The sequence below is a fragment of the Oncorhynchus gorbuscha genome, linkage group LG22, assembly GCF_021184085.1.
Source record: "Oncorhynchus gorbuscha isolate QuinsamMale2020 ecotype Even-year linkage group LG22, OgorEven_v1.0, whole genome shotgun sequence".
Taxonomy (NCBI): Eukaryota; Metazoa; Chordata; class Actinopteri; order Salmoniformes; family Salmonidae; genus Oncorhynchus; species Oncorhynchus gorbuscha.
In genome coordinates this window covers 49,114,554-49,135,185 of record NC_060194.1, presented here as the reverse complement: position 1 = coordinate 49,135,185, position 20,632 = coordinate 49,114,554, and the positions used below count along the sequence as shown (strand labels likewise).

At 46.8% G+C, this 20,632-nt stretch overlaps 2 protein-coding genes across 2 annotated transcripts; both read left to right on the top strand.

Annotated features, from left to right (window-relative positions):
• The first annotated feature begins 2,904 nt into the window (after nt 1-2,904).
• On the top strand, nt 2,905-19,180 carry LOC124009130 (ras-related protein Rab-12). Its single transcript, XM_046320637.1, has 6 exons — nt 2,905-3,375; nt 8,349-8,409; nt 13,553-13,691; nt 14,673-14,762; nt 15,718-15,822; nt 18,987-19,180. Exons 1-6 carry the CDS (start codon nt 3,159-3,161, stop codon nt 19,092-19,094), a joined length of 720 nt encoding a protein of 239 aa, XP_046176593.1. The 5' UTR covers nt 2,905-3,158; the 3' UTR covers nt 19,095-19,180.
• Nucleotides 19,096-19,976, top strand: LOC124009464 (extensin-like). Its single transcript, XM_046321274.1, has 2 exons — nt 19,096-19,546; nt 19,819-19,976. Exons 1-2 carry the CDS (start codon nt 19,096-19,098, stop codon nt 19,974-19,976), a joined length of 609 nt encoding a protein of 202 aa, XP_046177230.1.
• Nucleotides 19,977-20,632: the final 656 nt, after the last annotated feature.

Genomic DNA, 20,632 nt, shown 5'->3' with positions numbered 1-20,632 from the left:
GGTAACCCATACAATGGAAGAATGGAGGTAACCCATACAAACGAATGGAAGAATGGAGGTAACCCATACAAACGAATGGAAGAATGGAGGTAACCCATACAAACGAATGGAAGAATGGAGGTAACCCATACAAACGAATGGAAGAATGGAGGTAACCCATACAAACGAATGGAAGAATGGAGGTAACCCATACAAACGAATGGAAGAATGGAGGTAACCCATACAAACGAATGGAAGAATGGAGGTAACCCATACAAACGAATGGAAGAATGGAGGTAACCCATACAAACGAATGGAAGAATGGAGGTAACCCATACGAATGGAAGAATGGAGGTAAACGAATGGAAGAATGGAGGTAACCCATACAAACGAATGGAAGAATGGAGGTAACCCATACAAACGAATGGAAGAATGGAGGTAACCCATACAAACGAATGGAAGAATGGAGGTAACCCATACAAACGAATGGAAGAATGGAGGTAACCCATACAAACGAATGGAAGAATGGAGGTAACCCATACAAACGAATGGAAGAATGGAGGTAACCCATACAAACGAATGGAAGAATGGAGGTAACCCATACAAACGAATGGAAGAATGGAGGTAACCCATACAAACGAATGGAAGAATGGAGGTAACCCATACAAACGAATGGAAGAATGGAGGTAACCCATACAAACGAATGGAAGAATGGAGGTAACCCATACATACAATGGAAGAATGGAAGAATGGAGGATAACCCATACAAACGAATGGAAGAATGGAGGTAACCCATACAAACGAATGGAAGAATGGAGGTAACCCATACAAACGAATGGAAGAATGGAGGTAACCCATACAAACGAATGGAAGAATGGAGGTAACCCATACAAACGAATGGAAGAATGGAATGGAAGAATGGAGGTAACCCATACAAACGAATGGAAGAATGGATACAAACGAATGGAAGAATGGAGGTAACCCATACAAACGAATGGAAGAATGGAGGTAACCCATACAAACGAATGGAAGAATGGAGGTAACCCATACAAACGAATGGAAGAATGGAGGTAACCCATACAAACGAATGGAAGAATGGAGGTAACCCATACAAACGAATGGAAGTATGGAGGTAACCCATACAAACGAATGGAAGAATGGAGGTAACCCATACAAACAAATGGAAGAATGGAGGTAACCCATACAAACGAATGGAAGAATGGAGATAACCCATACAAACGAATGGAAGAATGGAGGTAACCCATACAAACGAATGGAAGAATGGAGGTAACCCATACAAACGAATGGAAGAATGGAGGTAGTTTTGAGGCAACAAAAATAGCATCCACCAAAATCATAATGTGAAACACCCTAGGAAACACCATAGGAGAGCTTTTAAACCCAGTCTCTACTTTCATTGGTGCACACTTTAATCTTTAGAATATCCTGTGGCAGCAGCAAGAAGATTTTGCTACTGAAGTTGCAAATGCAAAGAAATTTAAATAAATACATGGCTTAGTTTCATAACCAAGGTCAAATGAGCGAGATTTACTCCATTGAAATGAGGACTGTGATTGGTGTTTTTCTCCGAGCCAAAAAAAACAACTTGAAAATTGACTTTATGGTCACTTTACCCTTCAGTCAACTTTCAGTAGAGATGGTAACATATCACTGCCATCTAGTGGCGAAAAAAAGGTACAACATAGGGGCATTCTATTTACATACACTACAATTCGGATATACATATTTTTTTCGAGGGGGGAGGGGGTCACGTTACTTTTACAGGTATTTCAAGTATGATCCACTAGGTTTGCTGGGAATCCTATTGGTAGACCAGTGATTCTACACCTCACTTTGCTCAAACTGATCCTATCCAGTGGACTCGGAAATTGTAGCTAAACATGGGTAAATTAGGAGCAGTTAAAAAGGGGTAGCCTCGACTGGGACTCGAACCCGGACTGCCAACACCCTAACTGTATGATAAACGTTTGGAGCACACGACACGTTTGGAACACACTAATGGCATGCTAATTTATCAATTATGCCTTTTAGCTAACTTGAGCATTTTTATCTTTCTGTCACACACAGTATGTTTTCTTTGTGTTCACAACCTTGGTGCCCTAAACCCCATGGAGATTATTAGGGGGCGTGTACTTCCACGCCATGGCAACAGTAATGCACATTCTTCTTATTACGGACGCTTGCGAATCCTATGGAATGCGACGGAAGCGGAAAGGTTTGCTGGCGCTTGCGGTGACGGTGCGGAGCTTTGCTATCCGGGATCCATGGGACGTCAGCGATTTCCAAACTCAGTCTTCGGGACCCTAAAGGGGATGCACCTTTTGGGTTTTTGCCCTACCACTACACAGCTGGTTGAAATAATCAACTAATCATCAAGCTTTGATAATCTGAATCAGCTGTGTAGTGTTAGGGCTAAAAACAAAACTAACACCGAGTTTGTGGAAACGTTGCCGTAACCTATTTTGGGCTCCCGAGTGACGCTTCATCTCAGGGCTAGAGGCGTCACTACAGACCATGGTTCGATTCCAAGCTGTATCACAACCGGCCGTGATTGGGAGTCCCACAGTGCGGCGCACAATTGGCCCAACGTCGTCCGGGTTTGACCGGTGTAGGCCGTCATTGTAAACAAAAATATGTTCTTAACTGACTTGCCTAGTTTGATAAAAAATCAATGTGTGGTAAGGACATCCCAAGGATCCCAGATAACTAAGACCCTGCGGTGACGTAATGAAAAAGCTACCAGAGGTGCGTTCAGTTCGCTTGAACGTTTGCTACGTTTGCAGAACGGTTTGTACTGAACGAAACGTTTCCCCAAAACGGCATTGTACGACTTAAGCCAACTAACTATAAGGAAGGGTTATGTTTGCTACCGTTTGGTGTGGCGACTGGCCATACTGACAGGGTTCCCCTACCCATAACCCTTCCCCGTTAATCAACCGGTCGGTCGGTACACCGGCATTTCAGTTCAATTAAAACGTTTCAAAACGTAAAAACGTACTGAACGCAGCCCTTGATTCGCTTGACAAGCTGCTGAACAATTTGGAAACTTTCCCGAACAAACTCAAAAGACAAAAAAGGAAAAATTACTAAAAAATAGGGCCTACATCGTTATTTTCTCTTTTATAAACGTGTCTAGGTGTTCAAATGTGGAATTATTGATGGATTCACGGTATGAAATCCAACGGAGGGCCGGCGGTGGATCAGCGAATGCTTCCCCGGCTCTGGGGTCACAGTCTCGCCGCAGGAAGATGCCGCCCAGACCCGCCGATTATAAACTTCAGATCATTATCATCGGCTCCCGTGGAGTAGGCAAAACCAGTCTAATGGAGAGGTTTACCGACGACACCTTCTGTGAAGCATGTAAATCAACCGTCGGTAAGGATATCGTTAGCCTCCTTCGCTAACCAAAAACCCTCGGCTAGTTAGCAAACCATGTTTACACTTAACTACATGACAAAACCCACCTAGCTCATCGTTTTATCTCTATAAACAGATTATCTGTCCCCCTGTAGTCACCAGCATAGATTTTTTTTACGACAAGTTTTTGTAAAGAAATTGGTAACTACAAGGGGACAAACACTGTCATGTTTTTTTAAAAACCTTGAGGTTGTTGTTGTTGATGTTGTTGTTGTTGTTGACATGACTGTGTCAAACCGACAGAGAACTAGTAGTGTTACTGAAGCCCTGTCCATCATCGACACTAGACGTTTACTGAGGGTAAAACTGTACCCGATGCCTTTGTCAGAAGTGTTGTTGCTTAGCTACCTTGTACCAAAGGAACAAAAAAGTGGCTTTGAAGGAATTCTGTCATAAAATGCACAAATAAATATAATCCGTCTACTACTTTTAACTTACTTTAGAACCAATAAATCCAGCGTAATTCTCAATTTACGTTTCAAATATCCTGGGACTTAGTGTGAGGCGAAGACAATGTATCCGTCCTAGACAGACAATGTATCCGTCCTAGACAGACAATGTATCCGTCCTAGACAGACAATGTATCCCTTCTAGACAGACAATGTATCCCTTCTAGACAGACAATGTATCCCTTCTAGACAGACAATGTATCCCTTCTAGACAGACTATGTATCCCTTCTAGACAGACAATGTATCCCTTCTAGACAGACTATGTATCCCTTCTAGACAGACTATGTATCCCTTCTAGACAGACTATGTATCCCTTCTAGACAGACAATGTATCCGTCCTAGACAGACAATGTATCCGTCCTAGACAGACTATGTATCCGTCCTAGACAGACTATGTATCCGTCCTAGACAGACTATGTATCCGTCCTAGACAGACTATGTATCCGTCCTAGACAGACTATGTATCCCTTCTAGACAGACTATGTATCCGTCCTAGACAGACTATGTATCCGTCCTAGACAGACTATGTATCCGTCCTAGACAGACTATGTATCCGTCCTAGACAGACTATGTATCCGTCCTAGACAGACTATGTATCCCTTCTAGACAGACTATGTATCCCTTCTAGACAGACTATGTATCCCTTCTAGACAGACTATGTATCCGTCCTAGACAGACGATGTATCCGTCCTAGACAGACGATGTATCCGTTCTAAATCCTCCCTGTGTGGAGGATTTAACTCAATCAGGCTTGAGCACAAACCGTGAGGACCGACAAGTGACCGGCAATATATTATCTCCAAACTTTCGAAGACCGTGTAGGCCTCCAGAAACTAGGACCGTGTAGGCCTCCAGAAACTAGGACCGTGTAGGCCTCCGGAAACTAGGACGGTGTAGGCCTCCGGAAACTAGGACGGTGTAGGCCTCCGGAAACTAGGACGGTGTAGGCCTCCGGAAACTAGGACGGTGTAGGCCTCCGGAAACTAGGACGGTGTAGGCCTCCGGAAACTAGGACGGTGTAGGCCTCCGGAAACTAGGACGGTGTAGGCCTCCGGAAACTAGGACGGTGTAGGCCTCCGGAAACTAGGACGGTGTAGGCCTCCGGAAACTAGGACCGTGTAGGCCTCCGGAAACTAGGACCGTGTAGGCCTCCGGAAACTATGACCGTGTAGGCCTCCGGAAACTAGGCTAAGAGAAGTGACTAAATCAGTGCCAGTCCGGAACATCCCAGGGACCAGAGTCGGGCCACAGAACGAGAGGTTCAGAAACAGACCCTGAATGTGTCACAAAGACAGACAATATAGATCTAGAACTGCGGATACATTGTCTGTCCAGAAACTAGGACCGTGTAGGCCTCCAGAAACTAGGACCGTGTAGGCCTCCAGAAACTAGGACCGTGTAGGCCTCCAGAAACTAGGACCGTGTACGCCTCCAGAAACTAGGACCGTGATACGTCGTCTGTCTAGAACTGCGGATACGTCGTCTGTCTAGAACTGCGGATACGTCGTCTGTCTAGAACTGCGGATACGTCGTCTGTCTAGAACTGCGGATACGTCGTCTGTCTAGAAGGGATACATTGTCTGTCTAGAAGGGATACATTGTCTGTCTAGAAGGGATACATTGTCTGTCTAGAAGAGTGACTTCCACTCGTACAAAGCCATTGTAGTATGACTATACTATCTGCGTGCCAACTCAAACCAATTATTTAATTCTCCTCACGCAAATCACTGAAGGAATCTGGCTTGCCTTGCTGACAGGCAAGGGGAACTAATTTATCTGTTGTGAAACAGTCTCCTGAGGTAGATCAAGCAGACCACCACAGGAACTTGGATACACATGCGGATTGATGTTTATTATCATGAGTCATGTCCTGGATGCAGAACTGAACAGTTTTCCCCATAGATAGACCAGCTACAAAGTCAAAAAATGGTAAAAATTCATAAAAACATTATTTTTCTTTTTGTGGCTGTGCTAGCGAGTGACAGAAGGGTTAGGGTCTTTGTGGCTGTGCTAGCTAGTGACACAAGGGTTAGGGTCTTTGTGGCTGTGCTAGCTAGTGACACAAGGGTTAGGGTCTTTGTGGCTGTGCTAGCTAGTGACAGAAGACACCAACAGTTATGATGATTATTCTATTTTCGTGTCTGTCTACACCCACACACACACACACACACACACACACACACACACACACACACACACACACACACACACACACACACACACACACACACACACACACACACACACACACACACACACACACACACACACACACACACACACACACACACACACACACAGCCATGGAACTGACCCAGGACAGAAGGGCTGCCACTGTCCCCATAGTTCCCAAAATAGTCCCTTTCACACTCTGACACTCTCTTCTCTGGCAGCTGCCACGTCTGGCCTCCATCTTGTTGTGCGTTGTCATCCTGGGTACACAGCTGTCTCTCTCTCTCTCTCTCTCTCTCCCTCTCTCTCTGTGTCTGTCTCTCTCTCTCTCCCTCTCTCTCTGTGTCTGTCTCTCTGTGTCTCTCTCTCTCTCTTTCCCTCTCTTTCCCTCTCTCTCTCTCTCTCTCTCTCTCTCTCTCTCTCTCTCTCTCTCTCTGTGTCTGTCTGTCTCTCTCTCTCTCTCTCTCTGTGTCTGTCTGTCTCTCTCTCTCTCTCTCTCTCTCTCTGTGTCTGTCTCTCTCTCTCTCTCTCTCTCTCTCTCTCTCTCTCTCTCTCTCTCTCTCTCTGTGTCTGTCTCTCTCTCTCTCTCTCTCTCTCTCTCTCTCTCTGTGTCTGTCTCTCTCTCTCTCTGTGTGTCTCTCTCTCTCTCTCTCTCTCTCTCTCTCTCTCTCTCTCTCTCTCTCTCTCTCTCTCTCTCTCTCTCTCTCTCTCTCTCTCTGTGTCTTGTCTCTCTCTCTCTCTCTCTGTGTGTTTGTCTCTCTCTCTCTGTGCGTCTCTCTCTCTCTGTGCGTCTCTCTCTCTCTCTGTGTCTGTCTCTCTCTCTCTCTGTGTGTCTTGTCTCTCTCTCTCTCTGTGTCTTGTCTCTCTCTCTCTGTGTCTTGTCTCTCTCTCTCTGTGCGTCTCTCTCTCTCTGTGCGTCTCTCTCTCTCTGTGCGTCTCTCTCTCTCTGTGCGTCTCTCTCTCCCTCCCCAGATCCTGTTCATTAATGTGTCTGTCTGTCTCTCAATTCAATTCAAGGGGCTTTATTGGCATGGGAAACATGTGTTAACATTGCCAAAGCAAGTGAGGTAGATATTATACAAAAGTGAAATAAACAATAATAATTAACAGTAAACATTACACATACAGAAGTTTCAAAACAATAAAGACATTACAAATGTCATATTTTATATATATATATACAGTGTTGTAACAATATACAAATAGTTAAAGTACACAATGGAAAATAAATAAGCATAAATATGGGTTGTATTTAAAATGGTGTTTGTTCTTCACTGGTTGCCCTTTTCTTGTGGCAACAAATCTTGCTGCTGTGATGGCACACTGGTATCTCACCCAGTAGATATGTGAGTTTATCAAAATTGGATTTGTTTTCTAATTCATTGTGGATCTGTGTGGATCTCTCTCTCTCTCTCTCTCTGTTTCTCTCTCGGTCTGTGTGTGTGAAGCAGCAGCTTTTTTGGATGGTCATATGAGTGAGGGTCTCCGTCTGTTTGCTTGTTCATGGTTGTTCTGATGACAGGAAGTGAGGAGGAAAACTGCTGTAGAGTTGCATAAATATTGAAATAAGTGTCTGAAATGTGTCATCGTCCCAGTCTGTCATAAACCAAATATTTGATGTAGAATATCTTTACATTTCTAAGCACAGAAGTTTGTGATTAAAATGACAACTTCTTCCTTGTTGTAGTATTTTCTCAGTGAATTCTTCTATTCCAAAGTGCTTCTGAAGAACCTGCTACTTCAACTAGCCTGTTTGTCAAGTTGGCATGTTTTCCATGCTCTTTACCCTGTTTCTGGCTGGCTGATTGGCTGGCAGGCTGGCTGGCTGATTGGCTGGCTGATTGGCTGGCTGATTGGCTGGCTGATTGGCTGGCTGATTGGCTGGCTGATTGGCTGGCTGATAGGCTGGCTGATTGGCTGGCTGATAGGCTGGCTGATTGGCTGGCTGATAGGCTGGCTGATTGGCTGGCTGGCTGGCTGATTGGCTGGCTGATTGGCTGGCTGATTGGCTGGCTGATTGGCTGGCTGATTGGCTGATTGGCTGGCTGATTGGCTGGCTGATTGGCTGGCTGATTGGCTGGCTGATTGGCTGGCTGATTGGCTGGCTGATTGGCTGGCTGATTGGCTGGCTGATTGGCTGGCAGGCTGGCTGGATGGCTGGCTGGCTGGCTGGCTGGCTGGCTGGCTGGATGGCTGGCTGGCTGGCTGGCTGATAGGCTGGCTGGCTGAGACTGACTGGCTGAATGACAGGGGAAAGAGCCTGGAAAAACATGACAAAAGACACATTTGGCCCTGTTTTCTTCCTGTAGGAGTAGATTTTAAGATCAAGACGGTGGAGCTGAGAGGGAAGAAGATCAGGTTGCAGATCTGGTGAGTCAACAGGAAACAGGAAGTCATCATAGGCCTCTGTCTGTTCCACTATCTCACACAGAAATGTGTTTACACCCCTGTTAGTGAGAATTTGTCATTTGCCAAGATAATCCATCCACCTGACAGGTGTGGCGTATCAAAAATCTGATTAAACAGCATGATCATTACACAGGTGCACCTTGTGCTGGGGGACAATAAAAAGGCCACTCTAAAATGTGCAGTTTTGTTAAACAACACAATGCCACAGATGTCTCAAGTTTTGAGGGAGCGTGCAATTGCCACGGCTGACTGCAGGGAATGTCAAACAGAGCTGTTGCCAGAGAAATGTAATGTTAATTTCTTTACCATAAGCTGCCTCCAACGTTATTTAAGAGACTTTGGCAGTACATCCGACTGGCCTCACAACCGCAGACCACGTGTATGGCGTGGTGTGGGCGAGCGGTCTGTTGACGTCAACGTTGGGAACAGACTGCCCCGTGGTGCTGGGGGTAGGGCATAAACAAAGACAATGAATACAGTTGCATTTTTATTGATGGCACTTTGAATTTACAGATATACTGTGACAAGATATTTGTTTTTACAGGTATTTGTGATCAACAGATGGGTGTCTATTCCCAGTCATGTGAAATCCATAGATTAGGGTCTCATTTATTTACCTTGTCAGCTCGGGGATTCGATCTTGCAACCTTTCGGTTACTGGCCCTCTAACCACTAGGCTACCCTGCCGCCTCTACCCTCTAACCACTAGGCTACCTGCCGCCCCTCCCCTCTAACCACTAGGCTACCTGCCGCCCCTCCACTCTAACCACTAGGCTACCTGCCGCCCCTCCGCTCTAACCACTAGGCTACCTGCCGCCCCTCCACTCTAACCACTAGGCTACCTGCCGCCCCTCAACTCTAACCACTAGGCTACCTGCCGCCCCTCCACTCTAACCACTAGGCTACCTGCCGCCCCTCCCCTCTAACCACTAGGCTACCTGCCACCCCTCCCCTCTAACCACTAGGCTACCTGCCGCCCTTCCACTCTAACCACTAGGCTACGCTGCCGCCCCTCCCCTCTAACCACTAGGCTACGCTAGCCGTTATGATCTGGCCCCCTGACCGTCCACTCAAGAAGACATTGTCCCGTGGCTGAATGTAGTTTGATGACCCCTGACATTAAGTGATGCTTCAGTCTACAGTAATCGACCGTTCTGTGTTGTTCAGTTACCTTCCGCTGCACAGAGTAGCTGACCTTTTCATGCTACGGCTACATGACACCACAGATACTGTAGGTACACATGCTGATGTTGCCATGTAGGATGAGTGTGTGACTGCTACCTGGGCTGAAATGTGTGCATAACCTTCACTGATAACACAATTTGGTTCTGTTTTACTGACCTCGTCCCACTACTACCCTCATCCACTCCCAATCTCTCGTGTCCCTACCTCCACCCATCCCCCCGTCGGTTCAGGATGACTGTCTGCCTACTGGCTGGTGTCATCATGTCTCGCGTCCCTACCTCCACCCATCCCCCCGTCGGTTCAGGATGAATGTCTGCTTACTGGTTGGTGTCATCATGTCTCGCGTCCCTACCTCCACCCATCCCCCCGTCGGTTCAGGATGAATGTCTGCTTACTGGCTGGTGTCATCATGTCTCGCGTCCCTACCTCCACCCATCCCCCCGTCGGTTCAGGATGACTGTCTGCCTACTGGCTGGTGTCATCATGTCTCGCGTCCCTACCTCCACCCATCCCCCCGTCGGTTCAGGATGAATGTCTGCTTACTGGCTGGTGTCATCATGTCTCGTGCTTACTGTCTCCTCTCACCACCTGGTCTTGGCTGAGGCTCCATCACTGTGTCAGTCAACCCTAACCTCTCTCTTGGCCTGTCTGTCAGCCCTAAACTCTCTCTTGGCCTGTCTGTCAGCCCTAACCTCTCTCTTGGCCTGTCTGTCAGCCCTAACCTCTCTCTTGGCCTGTCTGTCAGCCCTAACCTCTCTCTTGGCCTGTCTGTCAGCCCTAACCTCTCTCTTGGCCTGTCTGTCAGCCCTAACCTCTCTCTTGGCCTGTCTGTCAGCCCTAAACTCTCTCTTGGCCTGTCTGTCAGCCCTAAACTCTCTCTTGGCCTGTCTGTCAGCCCTAACCTCTCTCTTGGCCGGTCTGTCAGCCCTAACCTCTCTCTTGGCCGGTCTGTCAGCCCTAACCTCTCTCTTGGCCGGTCTGTCAGCCCTAACCTCTCTCTTGGCCGGTCTGTCAGCCCTAACCTCTCTCTTGGCCGGTCTGTCAGCCCTAACCTCTCTCTTGGCCGGTCTGTCAGCCCTAACCTCTCTCTTGGCCTGTCTGTCAGCCCTAACCTCTCTCTTGGCCTGTCTGTCAGCCCTAACCTCTCTCTTGGCCTGTCTGTCAGCCCTAACCACTTCATGGGAGGCAACATCTAACCCTGCTCTGTCACTTCTGCTTCTCTACTGCTGCTCATACACTGACTGACTGGCTGGTGCACTGACTGACTGACTGGCGCACTGACTGACTGGCTGGCTGGCGGACTGTCTGACTGGCGCACTGACTGTTTGACTGGCGCACTGACTGACTGACTGGCGGACTGACTGGCTGGCTGGCGGACTGACTGGTGGACTGACTGGCTGGCTGGCGGACTGACTGACTGACTGGCTGACTGGCGGACTGACTGGCTGACTGGCGGACTGACTGGCTGGCTGGCGGACTGACTGGATGACTGGCGGACTGACTGGCTGGCTGGCGGACTGGCTGGCTGGCTGGCGGACTGACTGGCTGACTGACGCACTGACTGACTGGCTGGCGCACTGACTGACTGGCTGGCGCACTGACTGACTGGCTGGCGCACTGACTGACTGGCTGGCGCACTGACTGACTGGCTGGCGCACTGACTGGCTGGCTGGCGCACTGACTGGCTGGCTGGCGCACTGACTGGCTGGCTGGCTGGCGGACTGACTGGCTGGCTGGCGGACTGACTGACTGGCTGGCGGATTGACTGACGGTCTGTTTACCTCTGCACCATAGTTGGCTAGATTTGTATATGGAAATTAATTCACATGAAGTTAGCAATTTCTTTGTTTGTTATTAGCTTTAACTAGGGCCCAGTTTTCCCTGACCAACCCATGTTATTAGCTTTAACTAGGGCCCAGTTTTCCCTGACCAACCCATGTTATTAGCTTTAACTAGGGCCCAGTTTTCCCTGACCAACCCATGTTATTAGCTTTAACTAGGGCCTAGTTTTCCCTGACCAACCCATGTTATTAGCTTTAACTAGGGCCTAGTTTTCCCTGACCAACCCATGTTATTAGCTTTAACTAGGGCCCAGTTTTCCCTGACCAACCCATGTTATTAGCTTTAACTAGGGCCTTGTTTTCCCTGACCAACCCATGTTATTAGCTTTAACTAGGGCCTAGTTTTCCCTGACCAACCCATGTTATTAGCTTTAACTAGGGCCTAGTTTTCCCTGACCAACCCATGTTATTAGCTTTAACTAGGGCCCAGTTTTCCCTGACCAACCCATGTTATTAGCTTTAACTAGGGCCTAGTTTTCCCTGACCAACCCATGTTATTAGCTTTAACTAGGGCCTAGTTTTCCCTGACCAACCCATGTTATTAGCTTTAACTAGGGCCTAGTTTTCCCTGACCAACCCATGTTATTAGCTTTAACTAGGGCCAAGTTTTCCCTGACCAACCCATGTTATTAGCTTTAACTAGGGCCCAGTTTTCCCTGACCAACCCATGTTATTAGCTTTAACTAGGGCCTAGTTTTCCCTGACCAACCCATGTTATTAGCTTTAACTAGGGCCTAGTTTTCCCTGACCAACCCATGTTATTAGCTTTAACTAGGGCCCAGTTTTCCCTGACCAACCCATGTTATTAGCTTTAACTAGGGCCTAGTTTTCCCTGACCAACCCATGTTATTAGCTTTAACTAGGGCCTAGTTTTCCCTGACCAACCCATGTTATTAGCTTTAACTAGGGCCTTGTTTTCCCAGGTCATGTCAGGTGACTTGGTCTGGAAAACCTCATGGCCCTAACTCATAGCTCCGGTCTGATATGTGACATGGCCTGTCTTTAACTCATATATCCAGTCTGATGTGTGACCTGTCTCTAACTCATAGATCCAGTCTGATGTGTGTCCTGTCTCTAACTCATAGATCCAGTCTGATGTGTGTCCTGTCTCTAACTCATAGATCCAGTCTGATGTGTGTCCTGTCTCTAACTCATAGATCCAGTCTGATAAGTGATGTGTCCTGTCTCTAACTCATAGATCCAGTCTGATAAGTGATGTGTCCTGTCTCTAATAGATCCAGTCTGATAAGTGATGTGTCCTGTCTCTAATGGATCCAGTCTGATAAGTGATGTGTCCTGTCTCTAATGGATCCAGTCTGATAAGTGATGTGTCCTGTTTCTAATGGATCCAGTCTGATAAGTGATGTGTTCTGTCTCTAATGGATCCAGTCTGATGTGTGTCCTGTCTCTAACTCATAGATCCAGTCTGATGTGTGTCCTGTCTCTAACTCATAGATCCAGTCTGATGTGTGTCCTGTCTCTAACCCATAGATCCAGTCTGATGTGTGTCCTGTCTCTAATGGTTCCAGTCTGATGTGTGTCCTGTCTCTAATGGATCCAGTCTGATAAGTGATGTGTTCTGTCTCTAACCCATAGATCCAGTCTGATGTGTGTTCTGTCTCTAATGGATCCAGTCTGATATGTGATGTGTCCTGTCTCTAATGGATCCAGTCTGATATGTGATGTGTTCTGTCTCTAATGGATCCAGTCTGATGTGTGTTCTGTCTCTAATGGATCCAGTCTGATAAGTGATGTGTCCTGTCTCTAATAGATCCAGTCTGATAAGTGATGTGTCCTGTCTCTAACCCATAGATCCAGTCTGATGTGTGATGTGTCCTGTCTCTAATAGATCCAGTCTGATAAGTGATGTGTCCTGTCTCTAATAGATCCAGTCTGATAAGTGATGTGTCCTGTCTCTAATGGATCCAGTCTGATGAGTGATGTGTCCTGTCTCTAACCCATAGATCCAGTCTGATAAGTGATGTGTCCTGTCTCTAACCCATAGATCCAGTCTGATGTGTGATGTGTCCTGTCTCTAATAGATCCAGTCTGATGAGTGATGTGTTCTGTACCTCCAGGGATACAGCTGGTCAGGAGAGGTTCAACAGTATAACCTCCGCCTACTACCGTGGGGCCAAAGGGATAGTACTGGTCTATGACATCACCAAGCAGGAAACCTTCGACGACCTTCCCAAGTGGATGAAGATGATCGACAAGGTAAAAGGGATATTATCAATACATTAACTTACATCATCGTGGATTATCATTGATAACGGAAATCATGATGTAGTACTAGGCACAAAGGACCAGCCCGGAACACCACTGGGGACATACCTCTCTTCTCCTCTCTGTTACTACAGTAATATACACTACAGTTCAAAAGTTTGGGGTCACTTTTTAGAAAATGGCCTTGATTTTTGAAAGAAAAGCAAAAAAAAAATTGTTCGTTATAATAACATCAAATTGATCAGAAATACAGTGTAGACATTGTTAATGTTGTAAATGACTATTGTAGCTGGAAACGGCTGATGTTTAATGGAATATCTACATAGGCGTACAGAGGCCCATTATCAGCAATTATCACTCCTGTGTTCCAATGGCACGTTGTATTAGCTAATCCAAGTTTATCATTTCAAAAGGCTAATTGATCATTAGAAAACCCTTTGTAAATTATGTTGGCACAGCTGAAAACTGTTCTGATTAAATAAGCAATAAAACTGGCCTTCTTTAGACTAGTTGAGTATCTGGAGCATCAGCATTTGTGGGCTCGATTACAAGCTCAAAATGGCCAGAAACAAAGAACTTTCTTCTGAAACTCGTCAGTCTATTCTTGTTCTGAGAAATTAAGGCTATTCCATGCGAGAAATTGCCAAGAAATTGAAGATCTCGTACAACGTTGTGTACTACTCCCTTCACAGAACAGCGCAAACTGGCTCTAACCAGAATAGAAAGAGGAGTGGGAGGCCACGATGCACAACTGAGCAAGAGGACAAGTACATTAGTGTCTAGTTTGAGAAACAGACGCCTCACAAGTCCTCAACTGGCAGCTTCATTAAATAGTACCCTCAAAACACCAGTCTCAACGTCAACAGTGAAGAGCCAACTCCGGGATGCTCTTTCTATGCTGGTTAGAGCTTCGGTGAAGGGAGTAGTACACAGTACACACATCTCATCTCTCTCCTCTCTGTCATTGGCCAGTATGCTTCAGAAGAGGCAGAGCTGCTGCTGGTGGGGAACAAGCTGGACTGTGAGACGGACCGCATCATCACTAAACAGACTGCGGAGAGGGTGAGTCTAATACTGATCTACAATCGGTTGACGGGAAAAACCTTCTCGGGGAAGAAATTTCCCCAAGTCAGGGTTTTCTTTACTTCTAATCTTCGCTGATGGATTTAACAGATTATTGTGTAGAGCATCACAGTACTAATGTACATCACAGTACTAATGTACATCGCAGTACTAATGTACATCGCAGTACTAATGTACATCGCAGTACTAATGTACATCGCAGTACTAATGTACATCGCACATCGCAGTACTAATGTACATCGCAGTACTAATGTACATCGCAGTACTAATGTACATGATCTCAAACCCCGGGAAAATAATATCAATTGACTCAAATTAGGTGAGAAGGGAGGTAAAGGCAAAAAAGGCCATGGTGGCAAAGTAAATACAATATAGCAAGTAAAACACTGGAATGGTAGTTTTGCAATGGAAGAATGTGCAAAGTAGAGATAGAAATAATGGGGTGCAAAGGAGCAAAATAAATAAATAAATTAAATACAGTTGGGAAAGAGGTAGTTGTTTGGGCTAAATTATAGGTGGGCTATGTACAGGTGCAGTAATCTGTGAGCTGCTCTGACAGCTGGTGCTTAAAGCTAGTGAGGGAGATAAGTGTTTCCAGTTTCAGAGATTTTTATAGTTCGTTCCAGTCATTGGCAGCAGAGAACTGGAAGGAGAGGCGGCCAAAGAAAGAATTGGTTTTGGGGGTGACTGTACTTCACAGTACTAATGTACATCACAGTACTAATGTACGTCACAGTACTAATGTACGTCACAGTACTAATGTACGTCACAGTACATTAGTCACAGTACTAATGTACGTCACAGTACTATACATGATCTCAAACCCCGGGAAAATACTATCAATTGACTCATAATTCTATGATTTTTATAATTGATTGATTTAATAATTAATAAATAATTTATAATTGATGATCATCATGTCTCGGGTTCCCAGTTTACCTCCAGGATATCTGGGATGCGTTTCTGCGAGGCCAGTGCCAAGGATAACTTTAACGTGGAGGAGTGTTTTCTGAAACTAGTGGACGACATTCTAGCAAAGGTGAGTAGGAATCCTCCCTGTTCTATTCAACTATATGGCGCTTATTTTGTTGACCTGCGACCTACACTGTGTGGACAAAACATTAGGAACACCTTCCCCTTTCGCCCTCAGAACAGCCTGACTTTGTTGGGGGCATGGGACTCTACAAGGTGTTGAAAGCGTTTCACAGGGATGCTGGTCCATGTTGACTCCGATGCTTCCACAGGGATGCTGGTCCATGTTGACTCTGATGCTTCCACAGGGATGCTGGTCCATGTTGACTCCGATGCTTCCACAGGGATGCTGGCCCATGTTGACTCCGATGCTTCCACAGGGATGCTGGTCCATGTTGACTCCGATGCTTCCACAGGGATGCTGGTCCATGTTGACTCCGATGCTTCCACAGGGATGCTGGTCCATGTTGACTCCGATGCTTCCACAGGGATGCTGGTCCATGTTGACTCCGATGCTTCCACAGGGATGCTGGTCCATGTTGACTCCGATGCTTCCACAGGGATGCTGGTCCATGTTGACTCCGATGCTTCCACAGGGATGCTGGTCCATGTTGACTCTACAAGGTGTTGAAAGTGTTCCATAGGGATGCTGGTCCATGTTGACTCTACAAGGTGTTGAAAACGTTCCACAGGGATGCTGGTCCATGTTGACTCTACAAGGTGTTGAAAGTGTTCCACAGGGATGCTGGTCCATGTTGACTCTACAAGGTGTTGACAACGTTCCACAGGGATGCTGGTCCATGTTGACTCTACAAGGTGTTGAAAACGTTCCACAGGGATGCTGGTCCATGTCGACTCCGATGCTTCCACAGGGATGCTGGTCCATGTTGACTCCGATGCTTCCACAGGGATGCTGGTCCATGTTGACTCCGATGCTTCCCCAGGGATGCTGGTCCATGTTGACTCCGATGCTTCCACACAGTTGCGTCCAGTTGGCTGGATGTCCTTTGGATGGTGGATCATTCTGGATACACAGGAAACTGTTGAGTGTGAAAAAACCAGCAGCGTTGCAGTTCTTGACACAAACCGGTGCGCCTGGCACCTACTACCAAACCCAGTTCAAAGGCACTTTTAATATATTGTCTTGCCCATTCACCTTCTGAATGACACACATACACAATCCATGTCTCAACGCTTGACCCGTCTCCTCCCCTTCATCTACACTGATTGAAGTGGATTTAACAAGTGACATCAATAAGGGATCATAGCTTTCACCTGGTCAGTCTGTGTCATGGGAAAAGCAGGTGTTCCTAATGATTTGTCCACTCAGTGTATTTCAATTTTAAAAAATTTAAAAAATGGTTGTCTGCTTTCCACCAGACACTGGGAGATGAATTCACCTTTCAGCAGGACAATAACCTAAAACACAAGGATTCAATTGTATTTTTCCCTCATCAATCTACACACAATACCCCATAATGATAAAAGCAAAGACAGGTTTTTAAAAATGTTTTGCTAATTTATTATACTGAAATATCTCATTTACATAATGTTCCTTGACACAATCTTGTCTCGGGGCTCTACAGACAATTCCTTCGACCTCATGGCTTTGCTCTGACACCCACTGTCAACTGTGGGACCTTATATAGACAGGTGTGTGCCTTTCCAAATCATGTCCAATCAATTGAATTTACCCCAGTTAGACTCCAATCAAGTTGTAGAAACATCTCAAGGATAAGTCGCTCTGGATAAGAGCGTCTGCTAAATGACTTAAATGTAAATGTAATGATCAATGGAAACAGGATGCATCTGAGCTCAATTTCTAGTCTCATAGCAACGGGTCTGAATACCTATGTCAATAAATGAGCAGAAATTTCTTAAACGGTTTTCGCTTTGTCATTATGGGGTATTGTGATGTCATTATGGGGTATTGTGATGTCATTATGGGGTATTGTGAGGTCATTATGGGGTATTGTGAGGTCATTATGGGGTATTGTGAGGTCATTATGGGGTATTGTGATGTCATTATGGGGTATTGTGATGTCATTATGGGGTATTGTGATGTCATTATGGGGTATTGTGATGTCATTATGGGGTATTGTGATGTCATTATGGGGTATTGTGAGGTCATTATGGGGTATTGTGAGGTCATTATGGGGTATTGTGAGGTCATTATGGGGTATTGTGATGTCATTATGGGGTATTGTGATGTCATTATGGGGTATTGTGATGTCATTATGGGGTATTGTGATGTCATTATGGGGTATTGTGATGTCATTATGGGGTATTGTGATGTCATTATGGGGTATTGTGTGTAGATTGCTGAGAATTTTTATTCATTTAATCCATTTTTAAAATAAGGCTGTAACGTGGAAAAAGTCAAGGGGTCTGAATCCTTTTGAATGCTCTGTTAACACTGGAGTTGCTTATCAAGACGACGTTGAATGTTCCCGAGTGGCCTAGTTACCGTTTTGACTTAAATCGGCTTGACTTGAAAATGGCTGTCTAGCAATGATCAACAACCAACTTGACTGAGCTTGAAGAATTCTTTTAAAGAATAATTCAGGTAGAGTTTACCCAACAACACTCACAGCTGTAATCGCTGCCAAAGGTGATTCTAACATGTATTGACTCAAAGGGGTTGATTGGCTGACAGCTGGGGCGGTAGCGTAGCCTAGTGGTTAGAGTGTAGAGGTGGCAGGTAGCCTAGTGGTTAGAGCGTTGGACTAGTAACCGGAAGGTTGCGAGTTCTAACCCCCAAGTTGACAAGGTACAAATCTGTCATTCTGCCCCTGAACAGGCAGTTAACCCCACTGTTCCCAGGCCGTCATTGAAAATAAGAATATGTTCTTAACTGACTTGCCTGGTAAAATAAAGGTAAAATAAAAAATAAAAAAAATATCAGACCGTATACCACGGGTATGACAAAACCATTTATTTTTACTGCTCTAATTACATTGGTTACCAGTTTATAATAGCAATGAGGCACCTTTGTGGTTTGTGGAATATAAGGTTAATATACCACGGCTGTATCCAGGGACTCTGTGTTGCATCGTGTAATAGAACGGCCCTTAGCCGTGGTATATTGCCAATTTACCCCCCCCCGCCCCCCCCAGGCCTTATTGCTTGATTATACCCTTCTAATACTGGGAAGTCATTTGGTATATTCCACACCTGAAGCACTAATCATGACTTGCCTATTAACTTCCTATTCTGTCTTCTGGTCACCAGATGCCTCTAGAGATTCCCAACAGGAAGCTCTCCAACAGCATCCTGTCTCTGCAGCCTGAACCAGAAGTGCCTCCCGAGCTCAACCCGCCACGCATGCACTGTTGCTGAGATGACTCCCCTCTCAACTCTCCACTACACCCCCCTCCACTACACCCCCTCGACTACACCCCCCTCGACTACACCCCCTCGACTACACCCCCTCGACTACACCCCCCTCGACTACACCCCCTCGCCTCACACCCCCTCGCCTCACACCCCCTCGCCTCACACCCCCTCGCCTCACACCCCCTCGCCTCACACCCCCTCGCCTCACACCCCCTCGCCTCACACCCCCTCGCCTCACACCCCCTCGCCTCACACCCCCTCGCCTCACACCCCCCTCGCCTCACACCCCCTCGACCACACCCCCTCGACCACACCCCCTCGACCACACCCCCTCGACCACACCCCCTCGACCACACCCCCTCGACCACACCCCCTCGACCACACCCCCCTCGACCACACCCCCTCGACCACACCCCCTCGACCACACCCCCTCGACCACACCCCCTCCACTACACGTCTCTCCTCTCAACCATTCTGGCCACCAGAGGGCAGCACAACCAAGCAGAAGTCCGATATCAGGAGGAGGAGAGTAAAGGTTGCATTCCAAATGGAAATAGCTTCCATATATATATATAGTGCACTACTTTGTACCAGCGGCCTTTTATAAGGAACAGAGTGCCACTTGGGATGCATCCGAAGAGTCAGTTGTTGATGCAAGGAGCTTTGTACCCTCTGCTCTGACACCCCTTCTCTGATCGATGCTGTCATACCCCTTCTCTGACCCCAGCTCTAAACCCCTTCTCTGACCCCCGCTCTAACCACTTATCTGTCCCCTTCTCTGACCCCTTCTCTGATCGATGCTGTCATACCCCTTCTCTGACCCCTGCTCTAAACCCCTTCTATGACCCCTTCTCTGACCCCTTCTCTGACCCCTTCCCTGATTGATGCTGTCACACCCCTTCTCTGACCCCTGCTCTAAACCCCTTCTCCGACCCCTTCTCTGACCCCTTCTCCGACCCCTTTTCTGACCCCTTCTTTGACCCCTTTCGCTAAACCCCTTCTCTGACCCCTGCTCTAAACCCCTTCTCCTGACCCCTGCTCTAAACCCCCTCTCTGACCCCTGCTCTAAACCCCTGCTCTGACCCCTGCTCTGACCCCTGCTCTGACCCCTGCTCTGACCCTTCTCTGACCCTTCTCTGACCCTTCTCTGACCCTTCTCTGACCCTTCTCTGACCCTTCTCTGACCCCTTCTCTGACCCCTTCTCTAAACCCCTTCTCTAACCCCTTGTCTAAACCCCTTCTCTGACCCTTCTCTGACCCTTCTCTGACCCTTCTCTGACCCTTCTCTGACCCTTCTCTGACCCTTCTCTGACCCTTCTCTGACCCCTTCTCGGACCCCTTCTCGGACCCCTTCTCTAAACCCCTTGTCTAAACCCCTTGTCTAAACCCCTTCTCTAACCCCTTGTCTAAACCCCTTCTCTGACCCCTTCTCTGATCGATTCGGCGTCCTCTCATTTCTACTTCTATCCCGTAGCTGTATGATATGACACGTCACACTAACACCCCCCCCCCACGTCCCTTTGTCCACGCACACCTGTCCA

Bases quoted from the DNA above. Each gene is read 5' to 3' on its own strand.
- LOC124009130 (XM_046320637.1), top strand. From the start codon at position 3,159: ATGGATTCACGGTATGAAATCCAACGGAGGGCCGGCGGTGGATCAGCG. The intron at 3,376-8,348 runs GTAAGGATATCG...TTCTTCCTGTAG, and splicing joins AGCATGTAAATCAACCGTCG to GAGTAGATTTTAAGATCAAG. The intron at 8,410-13,552 runs GTGAGTCAACAG...CTGTACCTCCAG, and splicing joins AAGATCAGGTTGCAGATCTG to GGATACAGCTGGTCAGGAGA.
- LOC124009464 (XM_046321274.1), top strand. From the start codon at position 19,096: ATGACTCCCCTCTCAACTCTCCACTACACCCCCCTCCACTACACCCCC. The intron at 19,547-19,818 runs GTCTCTCCTCTC...CTCTGACCCCAG, and splicing joins CCACACCCCCTCCACTACAC to CTCTAAACCCCTTCTCTGAC.